This window comes from Colletotrichum karsti, assembly GCF_011947395.1.
Source record: "Colletotrichum karsti strain CkLH20 chromosome Unknown Scaffold4, whole genome shotgun sequence".
Lineage (NCBI taxonomy): Eukaryota > Fungi > Ascomycota > Sordariomycetes > Glomerellales > Glomerellaceae > Colletotrichum > Colletotrichum karsti.
The window spans coordinates 596,909-621,906 of NW_024065904.1; the positions used below are offsets into that span (position 1 = coordinate 596,909).

At 55.9% G+C, this 24,998-nt stretch overlaps 6 protein-coding genes across 6 annotated transcripts; 5 read left to right on the forward strand and 1 right to left on the reverse strand.

Annotated features, from left to right (window-relative positions):
• Positions 1 to 4,720: 4,720 nt before the first annotated feature.
• Positions 4,721 to 5,242, forward strand: CkaCkLH20_01713 (uncharacterized protein; the record flags this gene model as incomplete). The annotated part of the gene is made up of 1 exon (XM_038884432.1): positions 4,721 to 5,242. The coding sequence occupies one exon, from the start codon at positions 4,721 to 4,723 to the stop codon at positions 5,240 to 5,242; it is 522 nt and encodes a 173-aa protein (XP_038750132.1).
• Positions 5,243 to 6,754: 1,512 nt separating this feature from the next.
• Positions 6,755 to 8,302, forward strand: CkaCkLH20_01714 (RNA recognition domain-containing protein; the record flags this gene model as incomplete). Its single annotated transcript, XM_038884433.1, has 2 exons — positions 6,755 to 6,834; positions 6,910 to 8,302. The coding sequence occupies 2 exons, from the start codon at positions 6,755 to 6,757 to the stop codon at positions 8,300 to 8,302; spliced, it is 1,473 nt and encodes a 490-aa protein (XP_038750133.1).
• A 5,815-nt stretch (positions 8,303 to 14,117) lies between these two features.
• CkaCkLH20_01715 (uncharacterized protein) lies at positions 14,118 to 15,847 on the forward strand (the record flags this gene model as incomplete). The annotated part of the gene is made up of 3 exons (XM_038884434.1): positions 14,118 to 14,291; positions 14,506 to 14,613; positions 14,672 to 15,847. The coding sequence occupies 3 exons, from the start codon at positions 14,118 to 14,120 to the stop codon at positions 15,845 to 15,847; spliced, it is 1,458 nt and encodes a 485-aa protein (XP_038750134.1).
• A 2,056-nt stretch (positions 15,848 to 17,903) lies between these two features.
• Positions 17,904 to 19,319, reverse strand: CkaCkLH20_01716 (uncharacterized protein; the record flags this gene model as incomplete). Its single annotated transcript, XM_038884435.1, has 2 exons — positions 17,904 to 19,118; positions 19,170 to 19,319. 2 exons carry the CDS (start codon positions 19,317 to 19,319, stop codon positions 17,904 to 17,906), a joined length of 1,365 nt encoding a protein of 454 aa, XP_038750135.1.
• An 883-nt stretch (positions 19,320 to 20,202) lies between these two features.
• Positions 20,203 to 21,570, forward strand: CkaCkLH20_01717 (uncharacterized protein; the record flags this gene model as incomplete). The annotated part of the gene is made up of 2 exons (XM_038884436.1): positions 20,203 to 20,346; positions 20,548 to 21,570. 2 exons carry the CDS (start codon positions 20,203 to 20,205, stop codon positions 21,568 to 21,570), a joined length of 1,167 nt encoding a protein of 388 aa, XP_038750136.1.
• Positions 21,571 to 23,331: 1,761 nt separating this feature from the next.
• On the forward strand, positions 23,332 to 24,038 carry CkaCkLH20_01718 (uncharacterized protein; the record flags this gene model as incomplete). The annotated part of the gene is made up of 3 exons (XM_038884437.1): positions 23,332 to 23,581; positions 23,659 to 23,805; positions 23,875 to 24,038. 3 exons carry the CDS (start codon positions 23,332 to 23,334, stop codon positions 24,036 to 24,038), a joined length of 561 nt encoding a protein of 186 aa, XP_038750137.1.
• Positions 24,039 to 24,998: the final 960 nt, after the last annotated feature.

Below are 24,998 nucleotides of genomic sequence, written 5' to 3' on the forward strand. Positions count from 1 at the left end.
AAGTCAGCTCATGAGGAGTAACACCACTCATGGGCCGCGAACATTCACCCTAAGCTTTTCCGCCATCATAAGATTCACAGGGACCTCCGCGAACGAGTTGATTATCAGGTTATTGCCTGTCAACCTCATGCATCCCCAGCTTTCCCCGCATTCCGGGGCTTCCAGGAGGAATGTGGTCTGATGCTCCGGCAGTCTCAGGGCGTGGAGAGAGTTCAAAGTCACCGCAAACGTTTGGGATGAGGGGTTCAACATCAACAACAAATCTTCAGTCCCGAAAGTCAATTCACTGCACCGAGGGAAAAATGCTCCATCCAATGGGGATCGGAATTTACGTAAGGCTGCGACCGACCCTGAGATACGGAGTCGACGCTCCGGTTCACGATGTGCGAAAGCCTGCTCGACGGATGGACGTCATTTGGTCGACATTGATGATGTGGCTGAAATTGCTGGCGGGAATGGCAATTATGGCGAGACCACCGAAATCTGGGCCTGGGTGACGTTGCAGGTCTTGTGGCTCGCACGAAGGAACGCAACCCTTGCTCACCCATCACACTGATAGCGACTTGGAAGCTCAATGATTGGGCGGGTTGACACCCTCCGGGAGCACCAAGGGCGTTGCCAATCCGCCGGGATTCTGGTCTGGACTTTTCATTTTGTGTTTCGAGAGCTTTGAGAGCTTGGGGAGCTTCCTTCTCTAAGAGACGGGAAACGGCGCGGCCGGGGTGCGATCGAAATCAGGAGAAGGGGGTTAGGGGCAGGCGGGGGACGAACAGGGTGAAGCCGTTGAAACGAAGCTATGAAGTCATCGCGCCCGCCCCCGAGAATGAGGATCAAAAGGCTCAGATGATGGGCCGGCCTGTCGTTTATCAGTCCATCATTTGTTCGGTACAGGTGGTCGGGTGTGCGGTTTGCGACTTGTCAACAATCTTGGGATCGGCCGTCAGTCACTCTTCCATCAGTTGGGGTCCGAGAAGTTCTCTGCAAGGTACGAACCGCCATTCGGTGGTCTCGTGGCTGCGGTTGCATAGACCGGCCGCCGATCACAGAGGCTGGATTTTCAGGAAAATCGGATCGCGCCCGATCATTTGACGATGAAGTTCCCCAGCTTCGGCCAACTAGCAGCCCAGACGTCGTCAGGCTGAAGCGAGAGAAGAAGTCGTCTCCTTTGGACCTATGTCCGTTTGCAAGCCTGCCTCAAGATGGTGGTGTTGGAATGACATCCATACACCCATACGCGCACAAGGAGGGTTGTGTCTGTCAAAGCCAAACTACCTACGTAATCCAGCGCCAGAAACTTGCTCTTACACCCCTTCACCGCTCACTGTTGCGGCTGCTTCTGGGGCATGTTTGTCTCTCATATTTCAAGCCGTCTCGAGGCCAGTCCGCGCTTGAGATCATAGGCTAACATGGGCAGGCTGATCAAGGAGTCTGCCCAGAGAGATCTACCGCAACACGAGCACGCGTTTTTGACCGAAAACAGGATATCCCCTTATCAGAAGATGATTTTCTCCAGCAATAGCATTGGCCATAACCTTTTTTCCCCTGCTGTTCGGAAGCTGTGCCGGGCCAGCTTCTATTCAAAGCACTTCGGAGCAAAAGAGCATGAGCGTTAGCGGGCCCGTGGGCAAAGAGTGGCTCCCTGTGTCCCCAGGAATACGTGAGGAATACCTCATCGGGACAAAAGCAGGGAGAGGGAAAACGTGGGATCGCGATACATGTGTGAGACCCCAAGCGGCTGGTGAGCCACATGGCCTTGTGAGGCACGTACGTCACTGTGTGTTGGATTGGAATTTATTTGGCGACCTGGCGATGGGAAGTACAAAATGCCACCAGCCTCATCAGAGTCAAGCCCCGAGACACTGGTTTAGTGTCCAGCAAGCCTGAGTCGTCAACACCAAACAACCGACAAGACCGCCCGATATTATTACCAGCAAAATTAGTTGTATTGCTATGTATCATTGTGATATATCCTGGATCAACCCCGAATCCTCGGAAATCCAGCATAAACCTGGACACGGACGACATCAACATCAGCAATTAAGTCAACAATCACGAGAACAACAACAATCCGGCCCCGCAGACACGAGGACGCACAGCCATACGCCCCAGCAGCAGCAACGACGACATCACGATCACATCAGCTTCGCGCACCTCCTCGCCTCCAACCCCAACCCAACGCTGAGAGCTTCGGGCGGCCGTTTCCCATTCGCCAGAGAGCTTCTGGTATCGCATCATCAGCAAGACGGCAACCGCCACGACGAACACGCACGCGCTAGCGGCAGCCAGCTGAGGTCGAATTCGCCTCCAGGGGCCCTCGCACCTCATCATCCAACTGTGTTATCATCCTCGCCAACCGCATCGCCGGTATCACGAGGCTGCACTAACAGCGCCACGCCGACGCGACCCTGCGCATCACCCTCTCGTCACCCCTTTTGGCAGTAGACCCGTATCAGGGCACCAAATTGGTCTTCCAAAGGGACCTCCAAGGACGAGCCGGGCAGCAGACGAAGTTCCGAGTCCCCTCCAAAAAAAAGTGCCAAAGATAGTGCCATCAATATCCGTGGCCTACACACTATCCAAGAGCAGAGCAAGGTCTAGCCTCGACGTGGACCAACTGGACATCTCCTTGGACACTTTGGCTGCATATTCTAGGTGTTAGGTGCATGCTGTGCCCTCTCGGTCCCCAGAATTCCTGGGTTGGATAACGCAACATCGAACCGGTTTATTGCACCACCGGCAGCGAACCGCATCCACCATCTGCCAACTCCGTCTTGCATCGAGTGGGCAGCGCCTACAAACACGCATTGAAGACGACAGCGCGCTTGTCAGTTGTCTTCGTATCGCAATCCACCTCCCATCCGGGCTGGACCGGGTCTATTAATTGGACCAGGGGTTGTGGAGAGTACTCCCTCCACACACCATTTCCCAGACATCCCTCACCCCCGTCCATCCCGTCTTACGCTATCGGCCGCCATTATTAGGTAGTTGGGCTCCCCTCACCACCACCACCATCACCGGCGCCTCCCTACGAGACTCCCGTCAGTCACTCCAAGGTCCCCGGTCCCAGGTTCTCTGAATCCAGGTCTCCCCTCTCCAGCGGATCCCAAAGAAAGTTGTTCTTCCTGTTGTCACGGACGGCGGTAAAACCATCACACCAGAGAGCTAGCAAAGTTTTAGTTCTCGTTTGGCTTTGACTCTTAGACGACAGACCTGAAAAGCATCAGTGTCCAGCGGAAAAGCTTCCAGACCACCATTCGGTTGTCGGCCGGCGTCTTCCCTAGTCCTCTTACCGCACCTAGCTTGCGTATCTTTTCTCCTGACTACCGGGCACCAGTCCCTGTTTGGCTTCTCACATCGCGGGTACGCCGTACGTTGTATTTATTAGCAGTGGGACGCACGCACAACTCGACCAGCTTCGCCATCGACCACACACACAAAAACCCGTTGGAATATCCAAACATCCCAGTTTCCTAGTGCGCGTGTTAAACGCCGTGGCTTTCAGCTATTATTCGGCGCCACTTGAACGGTCCATGTCCACGAGGGAGTCCAAGATTTGATTATTGCAACACAGGGTCATCCAACGTGTCTTGTCTCTGTTCAGTCGAGTCTCTCATCTCCAGTTTCTGACAGAGTCTGAGAGTCGGTCTCTGGTTCCCTTCCGTCACGCCGCCGCATTACCTTATCTCGTCACTCTCCGCTTATTCCCTTCCGGGTCCCATCCACAACTACCTCTACCCGACCTACTACACTATTGATAAAAACAGAAAGATCTCGGCTCGGCGCTCAGTTGAGGAACCAGTTGAGGAGCTTCTCTCACCTACACTACCGAACCGGCCCTTATCCTGCTGCATCGGACGTGCACACCGCAAACTGCAAAAGAGGCACACCACGCAGGTGCTCTTAGCTACATATTACTTGATCGCTTTCCCCAGAAGGGCCTCAATCTCTGACCAAACATCTGCTCGACAGCGGGCACGCCTTGATCAGTCGTTGCATCCCTACTCCTCTTTTTCACATTTATTACCGACATCTGAGGGGAACGTTTGGCTGCAAGACCCCCGCCAACCCACGCAAGTCGGACCAGGCCCCAAGTCACCAACGGCCGGCGCCCCAGTCCGCCATCTTGTTCTCTTGCACGCCAACGGGGGGTTCATTTGAAAGGAGACAAAGGACGTCGGCTCCGCTCCACCTGTGATCGACGCCCATCGACGGAGCAAGGAGGGAAGCCAAGGTACCACCACACCTTGGTTGGTATTAGTACTCGAACGCACGCTGCTGCTCCTCGAACCATCGGGCCAAACCAAACCACGAGTCAATCGCTCTCTGTTTCCCAGCCATTCACCGTCGACTAGACCTTTCCTACTCCTTATCAGACGCCAGCCGCCGTGTCACCGTTGGAGAACTACTCAACACCAATTCACCACAACGACTCGGATAGTATATATCCAGCTCTTCACTGAGAACCGCTACGGTCCCGATTGCCTTTCACTATCCGTACATTGACGACATCGTTACTCGCTCCACTCGATTACACGAGCACATCATTCACCGACGACGCTCCGAACACCGTCCTCGTCTACCAGTTTTAAAACACCATCAGCCCACAACCAGCTTCAAAAACATATTTCAACCTCACTGGTTTCCGATGGGCTCGTCAATAGCCCACAGACATCTCACCTGCACATTACAATTACCACACCCGTTAACAACATCACCAAAAATGGCCGCCCCGAGCACATCCCCCTTCTCCCAGGAGCAGACCTCCTCCAACTTCGCCCTGCAACAATACCTCGCTCTGCAGTCCCAGCACGAGGAGCTCCGGCAACACCTGGACCAGATCCGGCACATCAACACCTGCAACACCTCCCTCGCCTCCTCTCCGTCGGTATCACCGACCCGCAGCGCCTGCTCCCCCTTCGGGCAGTACCCCAACGCGGCGCCGTCGCCGTCGTCGTCCGGGCGCAGACACCACAGCCGCAGCCGGCGCTCGTCGCTCTCGTCGCCTAAGGCGCGGCGGAGCAGCTCGCTGGCTCCGATCGCGGACGAGACGACCATCTGGGCGGTCGCGGAGGAGGAGCAGCGCCTGTTCGACGTCAACGAGGGCATGAAGCGGGCCCTGATGGAGCTCCTCAACTGCGAACAGGTGCGGAGCGACAGCTCGTTCCGCATGTGGGTTCAGTGCCGCCTGATGGACACGGAGAGAGAGCTTCGCTCCGAGCGACGACGTAAGAGCGCGCCTTGAAGAGTCGGTCGTTGTGGGTGCGATAGTGTGTGTGTTTCCACCTACGTACTACCTACGTAACTCTTTTTGATCGGCAAAACAGCGCGGCGCAAACGCAAAAGAATAACCTAATATTCTGTGGGAAGGGACATTGATTGTGTGTTTTTTCAGCACTTGGACTTGGGAAACGACAGGGAAAATCATCATTACCCTGCTCGAATGGCGTTGGGGAGTGGGAAATCAAAGCCGACCTGCCGAGAAAGGCATGGCAACAGGCAAATGGGCAAAGGCATTGCATGGCATGGCATGCAAACCACGGGACAAAAAGTTGGCTGCATACGGGCGAATACCATTTGTGTTTTTCTTTTCTTTCCTTTTTCAGCATTCGCCCGAGGGAACCTTATGTTTTGGCTGTTCAACACCGGCGAGGACTTGGTCAACACAGTTTGACGTCCTGAGCGCCTTTTCTTCTTCTTCTTCAACAGTATTATTTTGGCGGTTGTAGGATACCACAGACATAGAGCTTGTAATGACCGACACGACCCAAAGTACTTACCTATTCTACCTCTTCAACTCGCTACGATTTCATTGTGAATATTGATGAAGTGACATATTCAAATATCCGGTTCTACGCACTCACCGCTAAAAGCGGCTAATTAGCAACAGGGTGCTAATCTACCAGCTTAAACCCCTTACCGTCAATTGCCCTGCCTTCCGTGATAAAGTGTGGATGAAGACATCTTCACACACTTTCTTCGTCCATTTGTGTCTCATGAACATGTGGATGTGGTTCGAGCATGACGGGAGATCTTCGTGATGCATGCAGCCGGTCTGAGTATTCTGCCCAGCAGGTACAGATACAGAGTACGGGAATACCGAAAATCACCACAAAAAGTGCCAGAAATTACGTACAACGCCCAGGACCGAAAAAAGCAATCAAAAGAAACAAAATTGGAAAATCTCAGGAAATCTCCCAAGACCGACCCAATCGGCCAAGCTCCAAAGCTCCAAATTCAAAATAATGGAGCAGGTGGACCTCGCGGAGCCGAAACCCCTTTTGATTCGCGGATTAGGGTGTACAGTACAGATCGCCGCGCTTGATAGAAAATGACACTATGTGACGAGGCCGTGCCGTGTCTCTCCTGCCCGTTGCGTTGCCTCGTGGATCGTGTTTGCTTCCACCAATTCCCGTCGACCGCAAACATTCCAGAAGAGCGATCCGACCACGCGATACCACCCCACCGACGCTTCGCTTACGTAGCTGTTCCTGCCGGGCGAAAGCTTCGAGGCTCGAGATCTCTCGTGTTGAGAAGGCCATTTCCTTCGTTTGGCCGAGGCTGTGTTGATTAGCTCGTGGCGCAAAAAAAGTTCTGGAAAGCTCCGGATACGACGCCTGGCGCCAACATCAGCTCCTTTGATACCTACGTGCGCACAGCCGCCCGAGCAAGCCGACGTCATTGCCACATCTCACGATAACGACGCTGAATACCGCCGCCCCAGTACGCGCGACAACGACACCAAACCACCGCCGCCATGTCGGTCCTTCTCGAGACCAGCTCCGGCGACATCGTGATTGACCTTCTGGTCGACTACGCCCCGAAGCTCTGCGAAAAGTAAGTCAGCACCGTCCCTTGTCTTTGCATGCGCCGCTACCAAGCTCTTGCTCAGCTAACCACAAAGCGCGACAGTTTCTTGAAGCTCTGCAAAGTCAAGTACTACAACTTCTCACCAATCCACTCCGTACAGAAGAACTTCTCGTTCCAGACCGGTGACCCTCTGGGCCCGCTGTCCAAAGAGTCCGATGGAGGCACCTCGATATGGGGTCTGCTCTCCGGCGACGCCAAGCAGAAGATGTTCCCCGCCGTCTTCCACCCGAAGCTCAAGCACCTCGAACGCGGCACCGTGAGCATGGCTACCGCGCCCCTCGAGTCGGACCCCGATACCCGCGTAGCAGCTTCGCAGTTTATCGTCACTCTGGGCGAGGAGACGGACTACTTGGATGGCAAGGCTGCCATCTTCGGCAAGGTCGTCGAGGGCTTCGACGTGCTAGAAAAGATTAACGAGGCCATCGTCGACGACAAAGGACACCCTCTCATCGACATCCGAATCAAGCACACCATCATCCTGGACGACCCTTACCCCGATCCCCCTGAGCTGCGAGAACCCAGTGGCTCGCCTCCTCCGAGCAAGGCACAACTCGAGACCGTGCGTATTGCAGACGAAGCTGCCCTGCACGAGGATGACGACATGGACGAGGAGGCTGTTGAGAAACGGCGGAGGGACAGGGAGGCGCGGGCACAGGCACTCACTCTGGAAATGATGGGTGATTTGCCATTTGCCGAGGTCGCCCCTCCCGAGAACGTCCTCTTTGTTTGCAAGCTCAATCCCGTCACCACGGATGCCGACTTGGAGCTCATCTTTGGCCGGTTTGGCAAGATTCTCAGTTGTGAGGTCATCCGTGACGCCAAAACGGGCGACAGTCTTCAGTACGCCTTCATCGAGTACGCGGACAAGGCTTCTTGCGAGGCCGCATACTTCAAAATGCAAGACGTCTTGATTGACGACCGCCGTATTCACGTCGACTTCTCGCAGAGTGTGAGCAAGCTGAGCCAGGTCTGGAGAGACGATACCAACCAGAAGCGGAGGAAACACGCTTCGAAGGGCGGATGGGGAGGAGTTGACGAGCTTGAGAAGCGGAGACAGTACCGTGACGTATATGAGCGGGATGGCGACAATTACGATCTTGTGTACGGAGATGAGGAGATGAAGGGCCGCGCAGAGCGCGATAGCCACCGCAAGTCTGAGCCCAAACGAGAACCGGAGCAGACCAGAGATCACGCCAGAGATCACGCCAGATCAGATAGGGCCCGAAGGCGAAGTCGAAGCCCCGGACGACCCAGAGACAGGGACAGGGACAGGAGGGGAGACAAAGATCGATACCGATCCGATGATCGGGATACCGGACGGCGGTACGATCACCACGACCGGCGACGCGACGATCGGGACTCGGGTCGCAGAGACCGCAGAGATTATGATAATCGGAATCGAGGTAGGGATCGAGACGGGGATAGACGAAGATAGCGGAGTCAAGTGCGAGCTCGCGCTTCCTCCTTCTTTCTCTTCAACCTCGACATCACAACAGCAGATCAGAATACCCCCCGTCACCGCCAGCCAGCTCGCAGCAGCGCGGTCGACAACAAATGTAGCCACCCAAAAAATACTTCAATTGACGCCGACGTTGCCACTGCCGCCCGCGTAAGGCTCGTGTTTCATGAAAAGTTCGTTGACCTGTCGAGATGCGGCCACGGCAACCCGCACCCTAGCATCTCGGTTGCATCTCTTGTTGGCCAGGAGTCCGGACGTGGGGGATGGGGAGATGGGGGTAAGTTGGGGAGGAGGAAGTCATCTCCAGCATGATTCTGGGACGTTTCCTCATGTCGCACAGGGCGAATGACTTGCTCGAAGCGATAGAATGTCTCAGTATTTCGCCGTTGAGTTTGCAAAACATGCCCCCGGAGCCATTTCGACTTGCATGAGCTGCACGTAAGCGTTCGGAAGACAACCGCGGAAGTGGGGATCGGTGCACATCAGAGAGGCCCGCGGAGGAAGGCTACATTAGCCGCCCTCGTTTGATTGAAGCTGTCATCTGTCAGTTGTCATATCTTCAACTTGCCTCTTGTACGCCTTGGCGGCATCCAGACGGGCGATGGACCAAGGACAGCCCATCTCTGGAACTCGCACGCAGGGCCGGGCATGCGTGTAACAACGGTCTCGACCTGTCAGAGGAGCGTCCGGTCACATCCTCAGACTTTCAGCTGGCCACATGGGGGGGGGTTTCGAGGTTCCCACGACCAGGTTTCGTCGGGTGAGAATGATATCTTAAGCTCGAGGTCTTCGTCACCTACATCCGACAACGACCGATCCCTTTATCGTGGAGAATATATCTTTTAATGCCGACTGCAACCCCATCGACCCATGACAACGGCATCAGTGCCAGCGGCCACCATGGCGGTCTCTCGAGTAGGTCTCTCAGCTCCCCGACGCCCCGTTGCATCAGTCGCTAACGTCACACAGGATGAGAAAAGTGACAGCATGTCGAGTCCCTCTGCAGAAGAGTTGTGGTTTTCCCCCAAGGCAGGCAGGCAGGCCGGCAGGTATCGACGAGCCTGTGTAACGGGAGCGTCCTCAGCAAGAGACATGATGGCAAATCTCATCAGCCGTGTTACTCTCCGAGCTTGACCTGTCTGGAGATGATAAGCTGCTGGCTGGTGGAGAAGGCCGATCGATTCCTTTCAAGTCTAGACTTTTGGCTGACAAAACCATCCCCAAACGTCTTCGTTGGTAGTATCTATCAAAGCCAAGCACGTGGGTACACTTTCGACGACCTAGACCCTTGACATGACGCTCCTCATCGCCCAACGGATAGTGGAGGCAGCCGGATCGGCTCGTACTCTGCGCCTCTTTGGTGCCTGGCTTGGTGGCTTTTTCCTCACCTTGAGCGGACCCCTTTCCATCTGCCCCGGGCATGGCCGCTCTCATTATGGCTTGTGTGCTTGTCAGATGACATTGTGTTCCTGGGAGCTGGCCCAATCGCTTACGGGCTTGTGTCATGGGTGCGACGGATAGCTGCATGAAGGGGCCGGGGCCGGCTCTGGCAACGATTGACACTTTGGAAGGGGACATGCAGCGCCCCGGGGATGGCTGGCGAAATTTTCCGTTGACAGAGCCGGCCATCGAGAGCCATGTGGGTTGATGCCAGCTGCCTTCCCATCATGAAGCCAGGCACGCACAACACGCAAGAAATATCCGGCATGGAGGCGGAGGGCGGATCTGCGTTGCAACAGCCTGATCGTCGAAACGTCCTCACCTCGCTGGTCTACGTTCGTGCATGATATCAGTACTGACGTTGTACGACACTGCCAGCAGGCTCCTCAGTCGACTTTCGATACGAACTGCCCTCTCGAAGCCCTCAACCCACCGAGTGCGTCTTTCTTTGGTGTCTTAGGATTGCGGCGAGGACCTCTCGAGCGCCAGGTTTACCCGCGAGACCTGTCGATTCAAGTAATCATAGAAGCGAGGTGAGGCCATGTCTCATCTGCCGCGCGCTGCCGGGGAGGTTCAGCAATAAGCTCATGTGGCGCACGGATTTTGATCGAGAGAGCTTGTGGTCTCGTCCTCGTCCTCGTCCATGCCCTCGCCCTCGCCCTCGCACCCCGTCAGACGACGGATCTTCTCTGAGCACTTGTACCGTGACGGCTCCATTCGACTCTGTCGCCCGCACACTCGTCGGTATGGGGGGAAAGCTTCTATGCGGACCGAGAGAAAAGGGCCCCCGAAAAATGCGACGCTATTACGGACGTTAGGGTTCAGAGGATGAACATGGTCCGTCGGCTTCGAGCATGAGCGTGGAAACCAAGTTGCCTCCCGGTTCCTGAAGAGACAGCGAATGCTCTGCGACGCCGCTACGGACGACCGACTCATCAAAACTCCTGCAGGACATTCGCCTGCCCCTGATTCAGTTGCATGGGATATCGGACAACGTAGCATTGCATCTTCTTCCTTCATCATCAACGTCTTCGGCCGTCTCCAGGTGCTGACCGCTCGCTCCGGGGTGGGGTCTCGCGGACGCAGGCGGACGCAGTGTGGGAAGAGAAAGCTTGCAAGCGTGCTGTCACGGATGTACGTGGGCCTCGCCGCGCCTGGATAATACAACGGCAACGCAGAAGCGGGAGGGAGGGAGCCACACACACCTTCTTACGTGCCTCAGCCGCCCGCGGTGCCGTTTGCTGCTATTCTTGTCCGTTGCTCAACCCCGCGTGTTGTGCGTCGAGCTGTTCCCACCATATCCGTCTTCTTTGTTCATCAAGGCCGCGCCGCAGTTCGGAATTGTAACGTTCGTGGAGGCCCAACCATGCTGCCAAGTTCCGGATTGTCATAATCTGCGGGCGGACGAGGGGTGCCGGGCTCGGATTTGGAGTTGCAGAAACGACATCAATGGGCATACAGACGGAGAGGGGGAGGCTGCAAAAAAAACAGCTGCACCACCACAGCCTGCTTCAAGATTGATGGTGCAACGCACACGACTTGTTTGGCAGCTTTCCCCTTGAGCCAAGTGGCCGCCTCCGCGGCCTCTGGCGAGGTGAGGTGAGGTGAGTGTTCGGCGGCCTTCGCGGCGGCCCATTCATGCAGTCCAATCGCCTGACAGCAAAAACCGAGCGACCATACCGAATGCGACCTTTGGATCTGCCCGGCCGTATCATTTCCTGCTACTGCCAGCTGTACAGTCTCGTCCGATAGAATGCTCCGGGGAAGCTGCCGGCTGGCATAGGCGATGATGCGTTTACCAGATTGGATCATCCTGCTGCAGATGACGACCATTTCAGCATGGTACTTTTCTCGGTGTCAGTTCTCTCTCCCAACGTTGACCGGGCATATCACATCTGTACGTGCGTTGGCCGCAATGTTTGGCGAGCGAACGAACGGACAGAAAAGAAAAAATTCTGCACATCATTCTAACGTTGCCAGCAAATGATTTTTCTTCAGCAGCGACGGGCGGTGTCACTTGCAGACGGACAAGCAGAAGCTAGCACCTCTTGATGCTCCATGCTCGATTTCTCTCATTTTGTTTTTGGAGCGGTCGGTATGATCTCGCACTCCTCTCGGCTCTTCCTGTCTCCTGTCTACACAATGCAAGCAAAGGAAGGATTTCTGCCGCCCGCTGCTCTGCAGAGTCACACAGGAGAACAGCGACACCCACCACAAGCGTATTCATTGACGATGGCTTGCGTCACGTAACCTTCAGCTCTTGCAGCATTCTCATGTTCCTTCCATCTCTGCGCGTCGCAGCAACAACCCTGGATTGGAGTGCATCGCTGCCAGAGTACCACCTTTACCCCTCCACCCTACCTCATACATGCTGTCGATTGGGGCGAGGCCGGCTTGTTCAGATGCATCGTGAGAGGGTCGGACAATCAGATTGAGGGTTTGCCCAAGTGGGACCGAAACCGCCGTTTTGCCCGACGACGCTCGACCAAGAGAGGGTTGTTTGCTGTCGAGCCCTTCTCTGGTGTCATTTGGAAGGGCACTTTTCCCATTTCAGACGTCGTTTTTCTCAAAGCAGACATCGACTTGTATCCCCTTTGGTCCGTTTTCTCTCTTGACGATTGTTGAGCAGCGGCATCAAGTGGTTGGGGGCGAGCAACAGCAGTGGCTAGGCTGTCTTCATGATACATGTACGCTCTTTGGTTGCTGAAGCATGGTTCGAGCCAATACATCTCGAGCTCGCCGTTGGACGACTTGCACCGAGCGTCGATACGCCGTTTGGCTTTTGTTACTACACCAACTCGGCAAATCTTCAGCAGCGAGAGAGGCGTGGACTATGCTCTTCCCTCGCCAGTCGGGGTGTCTCGTCTCGGCGGTAAAGCTTTGACGTTGGATGGTGGCGATGGCAACGAGATCTTTCCTGCTTGTCTATCAGTCTCGTCTGTCTCTGCCCCCGGCTTACGAATATCGAGGAGCGTCTCATTGGGTCCCGTTCCCAAGTCCAAGTACGGCTGAGAATTATCAAGTCTCAAAAAGGTCTTAGACCAATCCTACTTCTTCTCTCCCCAAGTTCACCCACGGCCGCAACGCAAGATTCCTTGGGCCCAGATTGGCCCAGACCCCAGACCCCCATACAAGATATGGTACAGATCGCCCGCTGCTGGCCCTACAGATCTACTCCGCCCCTGAACCCTGCTCAGCCTGGCGCTCTCTCTTGCCCCCCCTCCATGCCTCTGGCGTTTGCTCTGTTCCCTCATTCTCCAGACCAGGGTCGTATGTACGTACTTTGATGTGAGAGGTCCGCAACGACGAGGGGTAGCGAGAGGCTCCTTGGCTGCTGCTCATAGCCATGCTTGTTTGGCATCGCCAGGAGCCGCGCCTTGGTGTGGTGTCTTCCCTTGATGCCTGTCTTGCTGCACCTTTCCGTCCGGTGCCACCATAGCACGCACACAGGTTTCGCTGCAAGAGAAAAAAAAGTAGACTTCCCACACCACGTCGGTCGTGGTCGATTACAAGGGCTGCCCCCCAATGCCGTAGCAGCTTGCCCTTGGACCCGTCCAATGACACCTGTCGTGGATTGTTGCTCTTGAATTCCTTGGGGGCGCGCCAGAGGGGGGGAGGACGGGAATACGGACGGGGGGGCGCGCGCGGCGCAACGACGAACATGGGGTAGTGAGTGTACCAACGGTTGATGAGGAAGAGTGACTTGTCGCAATCTCCAAGGGCCGGGCCTCTATCTGGTCACTTCTCCAGCAGACAGAGAATATCGAGATAGGCAAGATGTGATATAATGAAGGAGGGGGCAACAAACAGCGAACACCAGCACGGCCAAATCAGAGGCGGGAGAGTCCGTGACCCCAGATGACAGTATAACATCGAACCGGCTGCAACTGCTTCTTCACTCCTCTCGATTCTCTTTTTTTTCCTTTTCTATTCCATCCAGCATATCTACCTTTTTCCACTCCTTCGTGTGAAACATTTCTCAAGTCTTCACTTCCTTGCCTCCTGAAAGTGATCACCACTTCTCTCTCTTTAAAACATCCACGTCTGACAAGGAGGCGCGGCAAGATCTACCACCCCAGAAGAACCTCTTGACTCTTCTCTTACCCCGGAATCCAGCCCTCGACGCAGGAAAGAGATCCTGTATGAACGACCCCGAAACCCCATCTTGCTGAAACGAGACGCTTTCACAACATCTCTCGACGTCGTTCGTCGTTCGTCATCACAGAAGACGTAGGGGAGGGCAGAACACCGCCTCATCCTCGCTTCCTGTAACAGCCCTTTCCTCCTGATTCCCCCCCTATCTTCCACAACCGAAGAGCCTCAGGGAAGCAGGCCGTACCGAACCGCAACGATGGTCACTTCATCCTGCTACCCGGACGGACGGAGATATAGCCGCCTCGAACCGCCCTACGTCTACTCCGACCGCCAGCAACGATACTCATCCACCTCCGAAGCGCGGACATCGACCATGACTGAACGAGAGCCCGAGTCTGACACCCCGCCCCGCAAGCGTATTGCCGTTGCCGTAAGTGCTTTCTTGTCTCTTCATCCGAGCTTCTTCTTTCCTTTGGACCGGGGAGCCCTTGTACTTGATGGGCCCCCTTTTCCTGCGTTTGATGTTATCGTACTCGGTGGAGGACGAAAAGCAACCATCCCAAAGATCGTTTTAGCTGGAGACACACGAAAAAGGGAGCTTGCATATCTCATCGGGGAAAAAGAAAGATCTGACAGATCCACAGTGCGGCCGTTGCCGGAAGCGCAAGATTCGCTGCAGCGGAGACGCGGGCAACGGACAGCCTTGCCAGAACTGCAAAGCCGCCGGTATCGACAACTGCATGTTCCTCCGTGTAAGTCCCTTCGATCATACAAACTCACTACAAGTATCAGACTGACCCTCACCTCAAGGTCGCCTCGCAAGAAGCACCCTGGGTCCAGCCTTCGGACCAGACCTTCTCCTACGAGCTCAAGGCCGCGAGGGCCTATCACGCCCACCACGCCCTCGCTTCTCCCCTCACGGCCTCTCCCACGCACTACGCCTCCGATATCCACGATGGTCTTCCGCGGGCTCCGCATGGCGGATATCCTCCTACCACAGCGGGATACTCGTACGGCGCCGGGAAGTACTACCCCTCCATGCCCAGCTGGTCGTCCCCGGCGACTTACCCCGCCGACGACGGCTCCAGCGTCGACTACACCACCATGGGAGGATACTCGTACCCCTATCACAGCCAGGACCCGTCGTACCTCTACCGCATGACGGCAGCGAAGACCAGCTCCAACGCGGATCTCTACGTCAACACCGATGGAACTGGCTACGGCTACGGAAGCAGCGGCGCAGCCCTCGTCCACCGACCCGCCGCGGCGGCGGTGTCCCCGGAGGCCCCCAATTTCTCCCTCTCCAACGTGGCCGCGTCCCTGCCTCATGCCGGCGCAGACCGTCTTCTCCCGAACCCATCCCGCCTCCCCGGCACGACCAACGTCCTGGCCTACCGCACCGACACCTCGGCGCCGTCCTACGCGACCTCGACGTCAACCAAGTCTTCAGGACCCGCCTCCTCAAATCCCTCCCCGACAAGCGCCGTCTCCGAGGTGACGACGAGCTACGAAACCTCCCCGGTCTCCGCGTACCCTCCCCCCTCGCACACTCTCCCCTCAATGACGCACGTCCACCACCGCGCCGACATGTCCGGATACCCCCCGTCCTCAAGCAGCGGCGACTCCATCTTCACCCCCTCCGAGAGCTCCCTCCGCACCCACGGCTCCGCCTCCGACCTGAGCTACAAATACTCCGACAGCTCCTCGTCGGCCTCCGGCCGCCGCGGCAGCGGCGAGACGTCCTCCTCCGGCGGCTCCCTCTCCAACGGCCAGACCTACACCGTCACGACGCCCAGCTCCGCAATGTACGCCGCCTCCATGGCCCAGGGCCGACATCACCACGTCGGGGCCTACGCCCTCATGTCGGAGGACTGCGAGCAGCAGCAGCAGCCACAGCCACAGCACCCGCACCCGCATTCGCACCACCACCACTCACATCACCATCCCTCGGGACGCCGGTCCGCGGGTAGCTTGAGTGCTTCCTGAGTCACGCTTCGGCCGGAGCTGTCGGACTCGAGACAAGGCGCGCGCGAACAAGAGCAGGGGGAGGGGGCTCCCTCCCCGCCTCTGCGCCGCCGAGATTCGTATACTTCCTGCGTTGCTCTGCTTGTTCATTGTTTTACTGCCCCCCCTTTCCATCTTTGCTTGTCTTTTCCAGCATCCAACAACCACCCAACCCGTCACCTACACACCCGCAAACCATGCCATGCCGTCATCATTCGTTCGTCCTGAACAAAGGGAGTTTGACAGGCATCTTATCCGTATCCGACCCTCCGTCCGAGGAATACGGGAGGTTTGTGGCGTCCGTCTGTCGAAGAGATGCACTTTCTCAACCAACCGACATTCTCCCCAACAAGCATCATCAGCCGTACATCACGTACGACGCCTCGGACTTTTGGCACACACACACAGCCCACGCCAAGGCTCGCCCTGCAAGCCCGTTCCTGCACTTCATATAGCAGAAACGTAACGTTTCCCGGATGACGACCGGCGCTGCTACGCCTTAGCGAACCGGCATAGGTTGGTGGCGCGCCCGACCCCCCTTCTCGTACATCATCGAAGGGAAAGAGTCGAGTCTTGGCGGCGGAGAAAGAAGGAATTGGGGGTTGACTTGGCTTGGGTCGGTTACCTCCAAAACCCAACGCTCCGGACCGGGATTCGAAATGCAAGGGGAGCTGGAGCTGGAGCTGGGCCCGTTGGGACGAACTAGACCCCTCCCCCTCCCTCGTTTCTCATGCGGCTACCCGACCCGAGCCTCGCCCGCCCCCAGTCCCGTTCCGTTCCCGCCCTCCATCCGGGGGAGGCGACCAACAATGTGCCGACAGCCCCTCCTCTCGTGTCGCCCAACGGCTTGCTTGCCCCTCCCTTCTCGATTCCGACGTGGCTGTCTCGGAGTATGGCTTCTCCCCTATTGTTCTTCAGCCACCTCTCTCCGACCCTGTCATCCTCTCTCTCTCTCACTTTGCATTCCGCCTCCGCGTCTATCTTTGGAACCGAAGCGGGCATCTCTACCCAATCACCCCCAACATGTCATCGTCTCGCGTGTCTCGACCCCAGCACTTCGGGGTGAAGAGAAGGATGAAGCTCCTCGGGATATCATTGGGCGTGTTCCGAACACGCACACACAGGAAAGTTGGTTGCTTCTGCCCTTGCTTCATGCCTCTCGGTCTGGTCTGGTGTTCGGGTTTCCTCTCTCTATTGGTTCGCGCCTCGCTTCTTTTTACCCGCAAAGTCCGTTTGCCGTTCGATCGTTGCTTTTTCTTTTTTTCGCTTTTGGCCTTGCTTGGAGGGACCATCTTGTAATATTTCTGTTTTTGGGAATATGGAGAGCATCATCATCTCTCCCAATGGGAAGGAAAAATACCGGTGGTGGGACCGGCTTATGGTGATACAGAAAAAAGGAAATTTGGCATGACTTACGTTGGGGCATCATCATCATCATCATCATCACGAAAGAGGAGGGTATTATCATGATAATTTCGGGGCATCGCCGGCTTTTTCTTTCCTCCTTTCAGTTGCCTTTTGGTTGTTTTCATTGTACCACGGCGTTGCGTTGGGCTTGACAAATTGTCTTCTGTTTTTGCTTCACGGTCTGTTTGGTTCCCTCCCCCCCGCGAAAAGGGGGTCAGGGGTAAGCATTTCTTATCATCATCATCGCCACTACCACCACCACACAACGCCATGTTGTTTTTCTCAGGCAGAAGAACCTTTGCTTTCAAACCTTTATTCATTCCCCCCTCTCATGTATCCTGAGGTCATGGGCCTGTCGTAGCCTTAATATGGCCCAGGGGGTTGTCCAGCAGCTGTGTCTGAATGGTGCGGGGGAGGAAGCAGCACAAGGGGATCTCATGGGAAGGTCACATAGCTTAGCCGGAACCGGGAGTGCCTTGCATGGAGGGCAGGAATTGAAATAATTATATCATCTCTCGTTATGTGCTTTGTGTTTGTTTTCTAGGTGTCGTCAAAGAATAATTTGATACTGGGTATGTTTTACCTCCACTTCGCGTGGACGGTGCGTGGGTGTATGTTGTATCCGTCGCTCTTACAGCTTTTCCTCCGCCATCTCGTCAATCTCGCAAAACGCCTTGAATGTAATGAACTCGTCATCCGGGCCGCCCTCGGATTGCAGCACTACTTCGGCCGTCGACCCCACGAAGAAGACGTGGCCCTCGCTGATCTTCTCCACGGTGGGACCGACCGCGATGGTGCCCTTGCCCGACGTGCAGAGGATGATGCTGGGGCCCTCGAGGGGGTCGAAGGTGGCCTTGGAGCCGTCGCCCTTGAGCAGCGAGCGAACGACGCTGAACTCGTCGATGGGCGGGTCGTACAGGATGACCGCCGACCCGGAGCTGTAGGCGGTGCGGTTGAGGGTGGCGTAGGGGTACTCGGAGGGAGACATCTTCTGCTCGTCGATGGGGGCGTAGTTGTAGGTCAACATGTCGACCAGCGTGGGTACGTCCTTGAACTTGGGGGTGAAGCCGGCGCGGACGACGTTGTCGGAGGCGGCCATGCATTCGATGATGTCGCCCGAGAGGTAGGCGTGGATGTCGTCGGCTTGGAGGAACATGGCTTCGCCCGGCTCCATTTTAACGTAGTTGAGGAAGAACAGGACGAACAAGCCGATGTCTGCACCGAATTCAGCGTGGTTGCGGATGATGAGCTCCGACAGAGTCGCGCCGTCACTTTCACCTGCGCCGCCGCCTGCGAAGTCGCTGCCTTCCGACTTGGCGAGGGCGACAAGGCGCTCCGTCTCTTTCTCGATCTCTTCGTTTGTGGCGGACAGGAGGGAGGCAAAGACGTGCTGCAGGGCAGTCTTGTTGCGCTTCTTGGTCTCGGCGGACTCGGTCTCCTCCTCGCCCTTGACCGTGTTGATGAACTCGTCGGCCTTGTCCTCCTTCACAAGGCTCCTCAACGGGGGTACGGTGGAAAGAAAGTGAGAGATCTCGGCGAGAGGACGGAAGCCGCAGAGGCCCTCGAAAGGGGTGATGGCGATGGCCATCTCAGGCTTGTGGTTGTCATCGGGGTAGTTCTTAGGGTCGCGGGCGTGCAGCTGTCCGGCGAGCTTCTTGTTCGGGTGGGCTTGAATGGAGAGGGCCTTGTTGATGGAGAGGACCTTGAAGAGGAAGGGCAGCTTGGAGCCGTATCTGGAGGCGACGGGGGCGGAGAGGAGCTGTTGATTGTCTTGAACGAGGTCGAGGAGGGTTCGGCCGGATTGGAGGTCTTTTGAGGGGTTCGAGGGGTGGGTGCCCATCCAGAGCTGGAGGCGTCAGTAAGTTGTAATGTGGCGGCCAAGAATTCGATGTCTTACTTCTGCGTATGGCTTGTCGGACTGGACGCTGAAGCCTTCGGCCGGCGTCGTGGCCGCGAAGCGCGCAGCAGCCGAGTCCTCTCCCTTCTTACCCCATTCGTAGGAGTTGACTCCGCACTGGAGCCTGAAGAGAGGCACCTGCAAGACCATACTGACGACAGAGCTACAATAAGCCCAGAAAGAAACAAGAGCGACAGAAGCTGGGCCACAAAGAAGACACGAACGCGATGTCGTGAGAATTAAGTTGGGAATGCTTCTGTTCACCCCACCATCGATTTGACGTCAGGGAGAGCTTGGAGGACCCCGCAACGATCTGGACACGAACCAGGCCCCTTCCAAGGGATGATCGGCATAAGCACGGGGTCCGGCGCAGTGATCGGGCCGCATGGTGCTCTGTGAGTTGAAAATGTTTGATTGGACGAGGAGAGCAAGAGCTCCTGCCACCGGGTCCACTTCGGAAATCCACACTGCAAGCTGTCACGGTAAAAATGACCAATGACAGGCGTTAGCTGGAGCTCGAGCTGGCGCATGTCATGACCCGATACCGCCCGCATTCTGCCATCTTCATTGCGTGCACCTCTCCATATCGATTACCGTTTTCCTTACCTTGGCGCATTCGTCGCGTCTATCATGGTACTCGAAATCCAGATTTTGCCAAAAGCCTAATAAGTCGCTTTGAAAAGGCTCGTCATGCCCTAACGATTATGTTTGCATTCTCTCTTCTTGTATAGCATTCTCTAAGATACCCTGCTTTTGACCGTGGAAGGCGGCTCCTGCCTGATTGCTTCCACTGCGACCTGATCTGCGCCCACATAGGTAGCAATAACCACCTTTGGCTGCTCTTTCCCTGTAAGTTGCAGTCTTCGGACCTTCCTCGACAAGCTGCACTTAGGACACATTGTGTGTGGGTTGTCTGGGCATCCTCTGTAGCCCTCTTCTACACGCATCTTGCATCCATCACACCTCACTCATCGTTCCAATCGTCAACATCGATCCCGTCAATCAATGATTGTATCACCAGACTAACGTCAAGATGCCCAGAAAACAGAAGAACAAGGCCACAAACAAGCTGCCCCCAGGTAGCGAGAACGAGCTTTCTGCCGCTGCCACCAACGTCGATACCCTCGGAGCCAAGCCCAGCGGAACACCCCGAGAGCAGAAGATTGTCACAATCAAGGTACCGCCAAACATAAAAAATACTGCGGAAACTAGTTCCAAGGACAAAGGCGAAGCCTCTGCTGCCGGCACCGATATCCCTCGACCGGAAGCGAATACCTCCCCTGAAGTGGTTGTTTCCAAGACACCTACCTAGAAGAAACGTGTTTCCAAGACCAACCAACCTCGCCCTGTGTCATCTCTCCAGGCTAAGATGTCCCAGAGAAACCGCAGTGGCCGCGGCTCCAACCGAAACAATGGCAACGCCCATGGCGAGGAGGTCAGTATGTGGGCGGACGCAAAGGAGAAGATCCAAGAACTCGTCGCCGGCGTCAACCTAGAAAACGACAACCTGGCCGAGCTCATTAAGCTTGACAAGAAGGCTGCTGTTGCCAGCAAAGATGGTGGAAAACCCTCGGGCGGCGACCTCAACAAGATGGAGCAGCATTGTCGTTCCGGTGTTAAGCTTTCGGAAACCAATTCAAACAACATCAAAAGCCTGATAGAGACGCTCCAAGTTCTGAAGGCCGTGCAACAAGCCAAGGAGTTGGCGGAAGCACCGCCATCGACATCGTCACGTACAGGCAGTTCCACGCGAAACAGGGACGCAGCAGCTGCGGCACTCTACGACTTTGACGGAGCCGGAGACTCTCCCGTCCCCAGCCCAATCGGTGGAAACTCGCGCAAGTTCGGGGACCGGGGGAGCAACCGCGACAGCATGCCGCCAAAGGCAGACAGCGTCGAGCCGCAGGGATCAACGGGTAGCAACACGGCCGGGTCCTCGTCGGGGGCGTTAGGATCAGGTGGCTCTGCAGCTCGGAGCAAAGTGTCGTTCTCCAAGGGCGACAAGGTGGCGTTCAAACGCAAGAAGGACGAGCCACAGCAAGGCGAGGCCCCGTACGACTGGATTCTCGGCGAGGTGGTGGGCATTATCGGGGAAGGCAAGAGCAGACGGTACAAGTGCTTGGACGTGGAGCCGGAGGACAACGTCAAGCCCAAGGAGTACAAGACTTTTGCATCGGCCATGATACCGATCCCGCCGGAGAACCAGACGCACAATCTCGCCAAGTTGGAGGCGGGCAAAATGGTGCTCGGGCTGTATCCACAGACCACGGCGTTCTACGCGGCGGACGTGGTAGGCACCGAGGCGGACGGCAAGACGGTCAATCTCAAGTTTCATGGCGAGAACGATTTATCGACTACGCATCAGGTGGAGCGGCGCTATGTTCTGGACTACAAGCCTTGAAAGGGAGGATAAGCCGCGGGAGAGAATAGAAAGGGAATTGGGCGTGGGGGATATTGGACGGAAGCGGGAAACAAGACATTGCAGAATTGGCAAGCGAGAGCCGTAACGGGCGTCGAGTTCGGGGATCGTCGCGCGTATTGGTACGGGCTCGATCAAACGAGATCAAACGGCCCGGGGATGGCTTGATGCGCGTGATGGCTCATTAAACAAACAATGGGGACTTCATGACGCGGCGGATCCGGACGGAGTTTAAAGATTGGTGCTAAAGCAAGGATTGGCCAATAATGTACTAATCCGTTCAAGATATTTTTTTACGGATACAATGGAAGCGACGAGTCGAGTCAACAACAAGGCTGTGGAAAAGGGTCTGTTTTCTCTTGCCTCGTGATACTGGAGCTTGGTCAATCTCTGCAATGAAAGAAAGTCAAAGAAAAGAAGGTCGCGTCGATGGCTTCCTGTCAAATTACGCCCCTGACTCTGGCATGGCACGTGCATGTGGTTTTTTAGCGAATGCCGCGCTGTTTGGCAGGCTGCCGTGTTGAGGTGCCATGTACCTGCATGGCCATGGGGACTTGGGTGCTGGAGGGAGCCCGAGAAGTGAGTCGGGGACGTGCAGACGTCGCTAACCCGAAAACGGCAACGAGAGTAGGGGCCCCTGTTTTGTTTGGGCTCCACCGGCGAAAAGGTACCTGACGACGCTCATTGGTACGCAGCAATTTGCATGTTCCCCGTTTGGACCGAAATACGGTACGTACCGGCCTCACTTTCCTCTGCGTATGAAGTACCGTTCAAGGAAGGGACGGTGGACAGATAATACATGACCTAGTATCTATCTCTACGAAGGAACCACCGTATTGATCAGATGGCGATGTGAAGGACAGCCTGCTACACTTGCTGCAACTGGAAATCCCCCCTGAATCACCTCATTCGCCTGAGCCCGAGTCTGAGTCTGAGTTGAGAACACATGTGCTGAGTCCTGAGTGCATGTTGAAACGCATAAGCCTACAAGTCCAACAATCCAACCAAAGGCAGCTCTAGACGGGCACACACACAAACATACTCGGTTGCACACCTTCTTTATCTGCTCATCTTCGTTTCGGAAGACGGGAGCATTAATTTGGTCCCAAATATAGCTGTCAATTGGCTCGTTTTGATACCTGCCGCCTTGGCTTGCCATACGTGCCAAACGCCCGAGCACCATGCACCACGCACCACAGCATCCCGTCTGGCCTTACGTCCTCATCGCCTCCAGCCTTTGAGCCTCCCAGAGCCCAACAGTGAATGAGACCGCCAGCTGCTTTGTACCTTACCCCCTGCCTCTACTCTACCCAGGTGGACTGAGAAAGCGGCGACGGCGGTGGTGCTACTCCATTTCGACCCCAACCTCCGATCCCCGACTCGGCAAACGCCAACAGATCGCAAAGTTGCTTTTTTATTTTTTCTCCGTTTTACGACACCAGCTACTTTCCTCCGTCAGACACACACACACCGCAACCTCACACTCCTTCTTCTCTCCCACGACGAACCGCACAATCCGAGTGCGCGCGACCATTCGAGGCGATCAATTGCCCGTCGCTTTAATCCACCCGACCGACTAAAAATTCCAGGAGCGATCCGTCACACGTTGCGACATCCCCTTTCCCAAACACCCGACTCTCGACCCAACCCACATCACGCCAGTCTCCATCCTCGACAACACCAAGCCTCGACCATCCATCTCTCTTTCCACGACACACGAACCACACACGACCGATATTCACAATGGGCGGTCAACTCTCAAAGATGATGGGCAAGATCTTCGGATCAAAGGAGATGCGCCTCCTGATGCTGGGTCTCGACGCCGCCGGAAAGACGACCATCCTGTACAAGCTCAAGCTCGGCCAGGACGTTACCACCATCCCCACCGTCGGCTTCAACGTCGAGACCGTCACCTACAAGAACGTCAAGTTCAACGTCTGGGACGTCGGTGGTCAGGACAAGATCCGTCCCCTCTGGAGACATTACTTCAGCGGTGAGTTCACGACCCCAGCACCAAGTCCCCCTGCCACCCGTTGGTGGACTGCGCTAACGAGTACTGCTGCCGCACAGGAACCCAAGGTCTCATCTTCGTTATCGACTCCTCCGACCGCGCGAGAATCGAGGAGGCCAAGGCCGAACTTCACAGGATCATCAACGACCGCGAAATGAAGGACAGCTTGCTGCTGGTGTTTGCAAACAAGCAGGATGTCAACGGAGGTATGTTACGGCCCCCCAGAAGCCAAACAAAGGCGCGACAGGACATGCGAGACTGACGATGCCCAACAGCCATGAAGCCGCAAGAAGTCACCGAGGCCCTCCAGCTCTCCAAATTAAAAGACAAGGTCTGGTACGTCGTGCCCAGTTGCGCGACGACCGGCGAGGGTCTCCTCGAGGGCCTGGCCTGGTTGTCCAACAACGTCAAGGCACCCCCTGCTCCGGCCAAGAAGTAGACGACGAGCACGACACGACTTCACCCAATCCGATCCGCCACCCGATTTCTCTTTTGACGACCAACCACTATCCGCCTACCAATCCGTCACCATCCACTCATCTCGTCGCCATGTCCTATCCCGCAGGCCACTCCAGAATGCACATCGAGGCATCGACCGCTCCGGGACCGAGCAAGTCGAGGGCAAATGTGTCACATATTCTATCACCCGCCCCGGAAAACCTACCTGCTCCTCCACAGCTCAGACGGGGGACGCAGGACAAGCTGCCTTCGGCGAATGGTGCGCTGAGTAAGTCCCGCCGTACCAGCAGAGGCGGACTCACCTACGCATCACACCGACGAGTCATCATCACACCATCACCCACGGGTCCAGGCACGGATCTTGTTTTTAACCAAATGTAACGCTTTTAACTACGCTGATACGGAGAGCAGAGGGAGCACGGGAAAAGAGGAGGCGGCCTTTCGAACTTCACATTGTATGCTTTTTCTCCACCCTGGGCTGCCCTTGTTTCTTCTACAAACTTTTCCCTTTTCTCTCTTCCATGCTGCGTGTTGTTCTGAAATACCCGAGCTTTTTAGAAGGCGAGAAAAGAACGTGGTCTCTTTAGTTTTATTACTGTATCTTCTTCTTTTTTTCACATGGAGGGCAGGACGGGGCAAGGCAGGGCCAAACGGTAGTCTTCATTCTTCCCTTTCCATAGTTGTTGTATTGAAATGATATACAAGAAATTGTCTGGAAACCCCGCCCTCTCATCAGTGCTGCAACTGTCACTACTGAACAATAGAGGGCTGGCTCGTCGTCTGACCGTGAGGCCACATACGTAAGTTCATCAAATCTTTTCTGGTCATGACATCGTAAGAACCCAGCCAGCTGGGCTGTGCAGTTTAACCATCCCCCCTTTCATATCGAGGAGGGCCGAATCTCGGAGAAAAAGGGCCGAACAGGTTTTGGCGCGCGCCC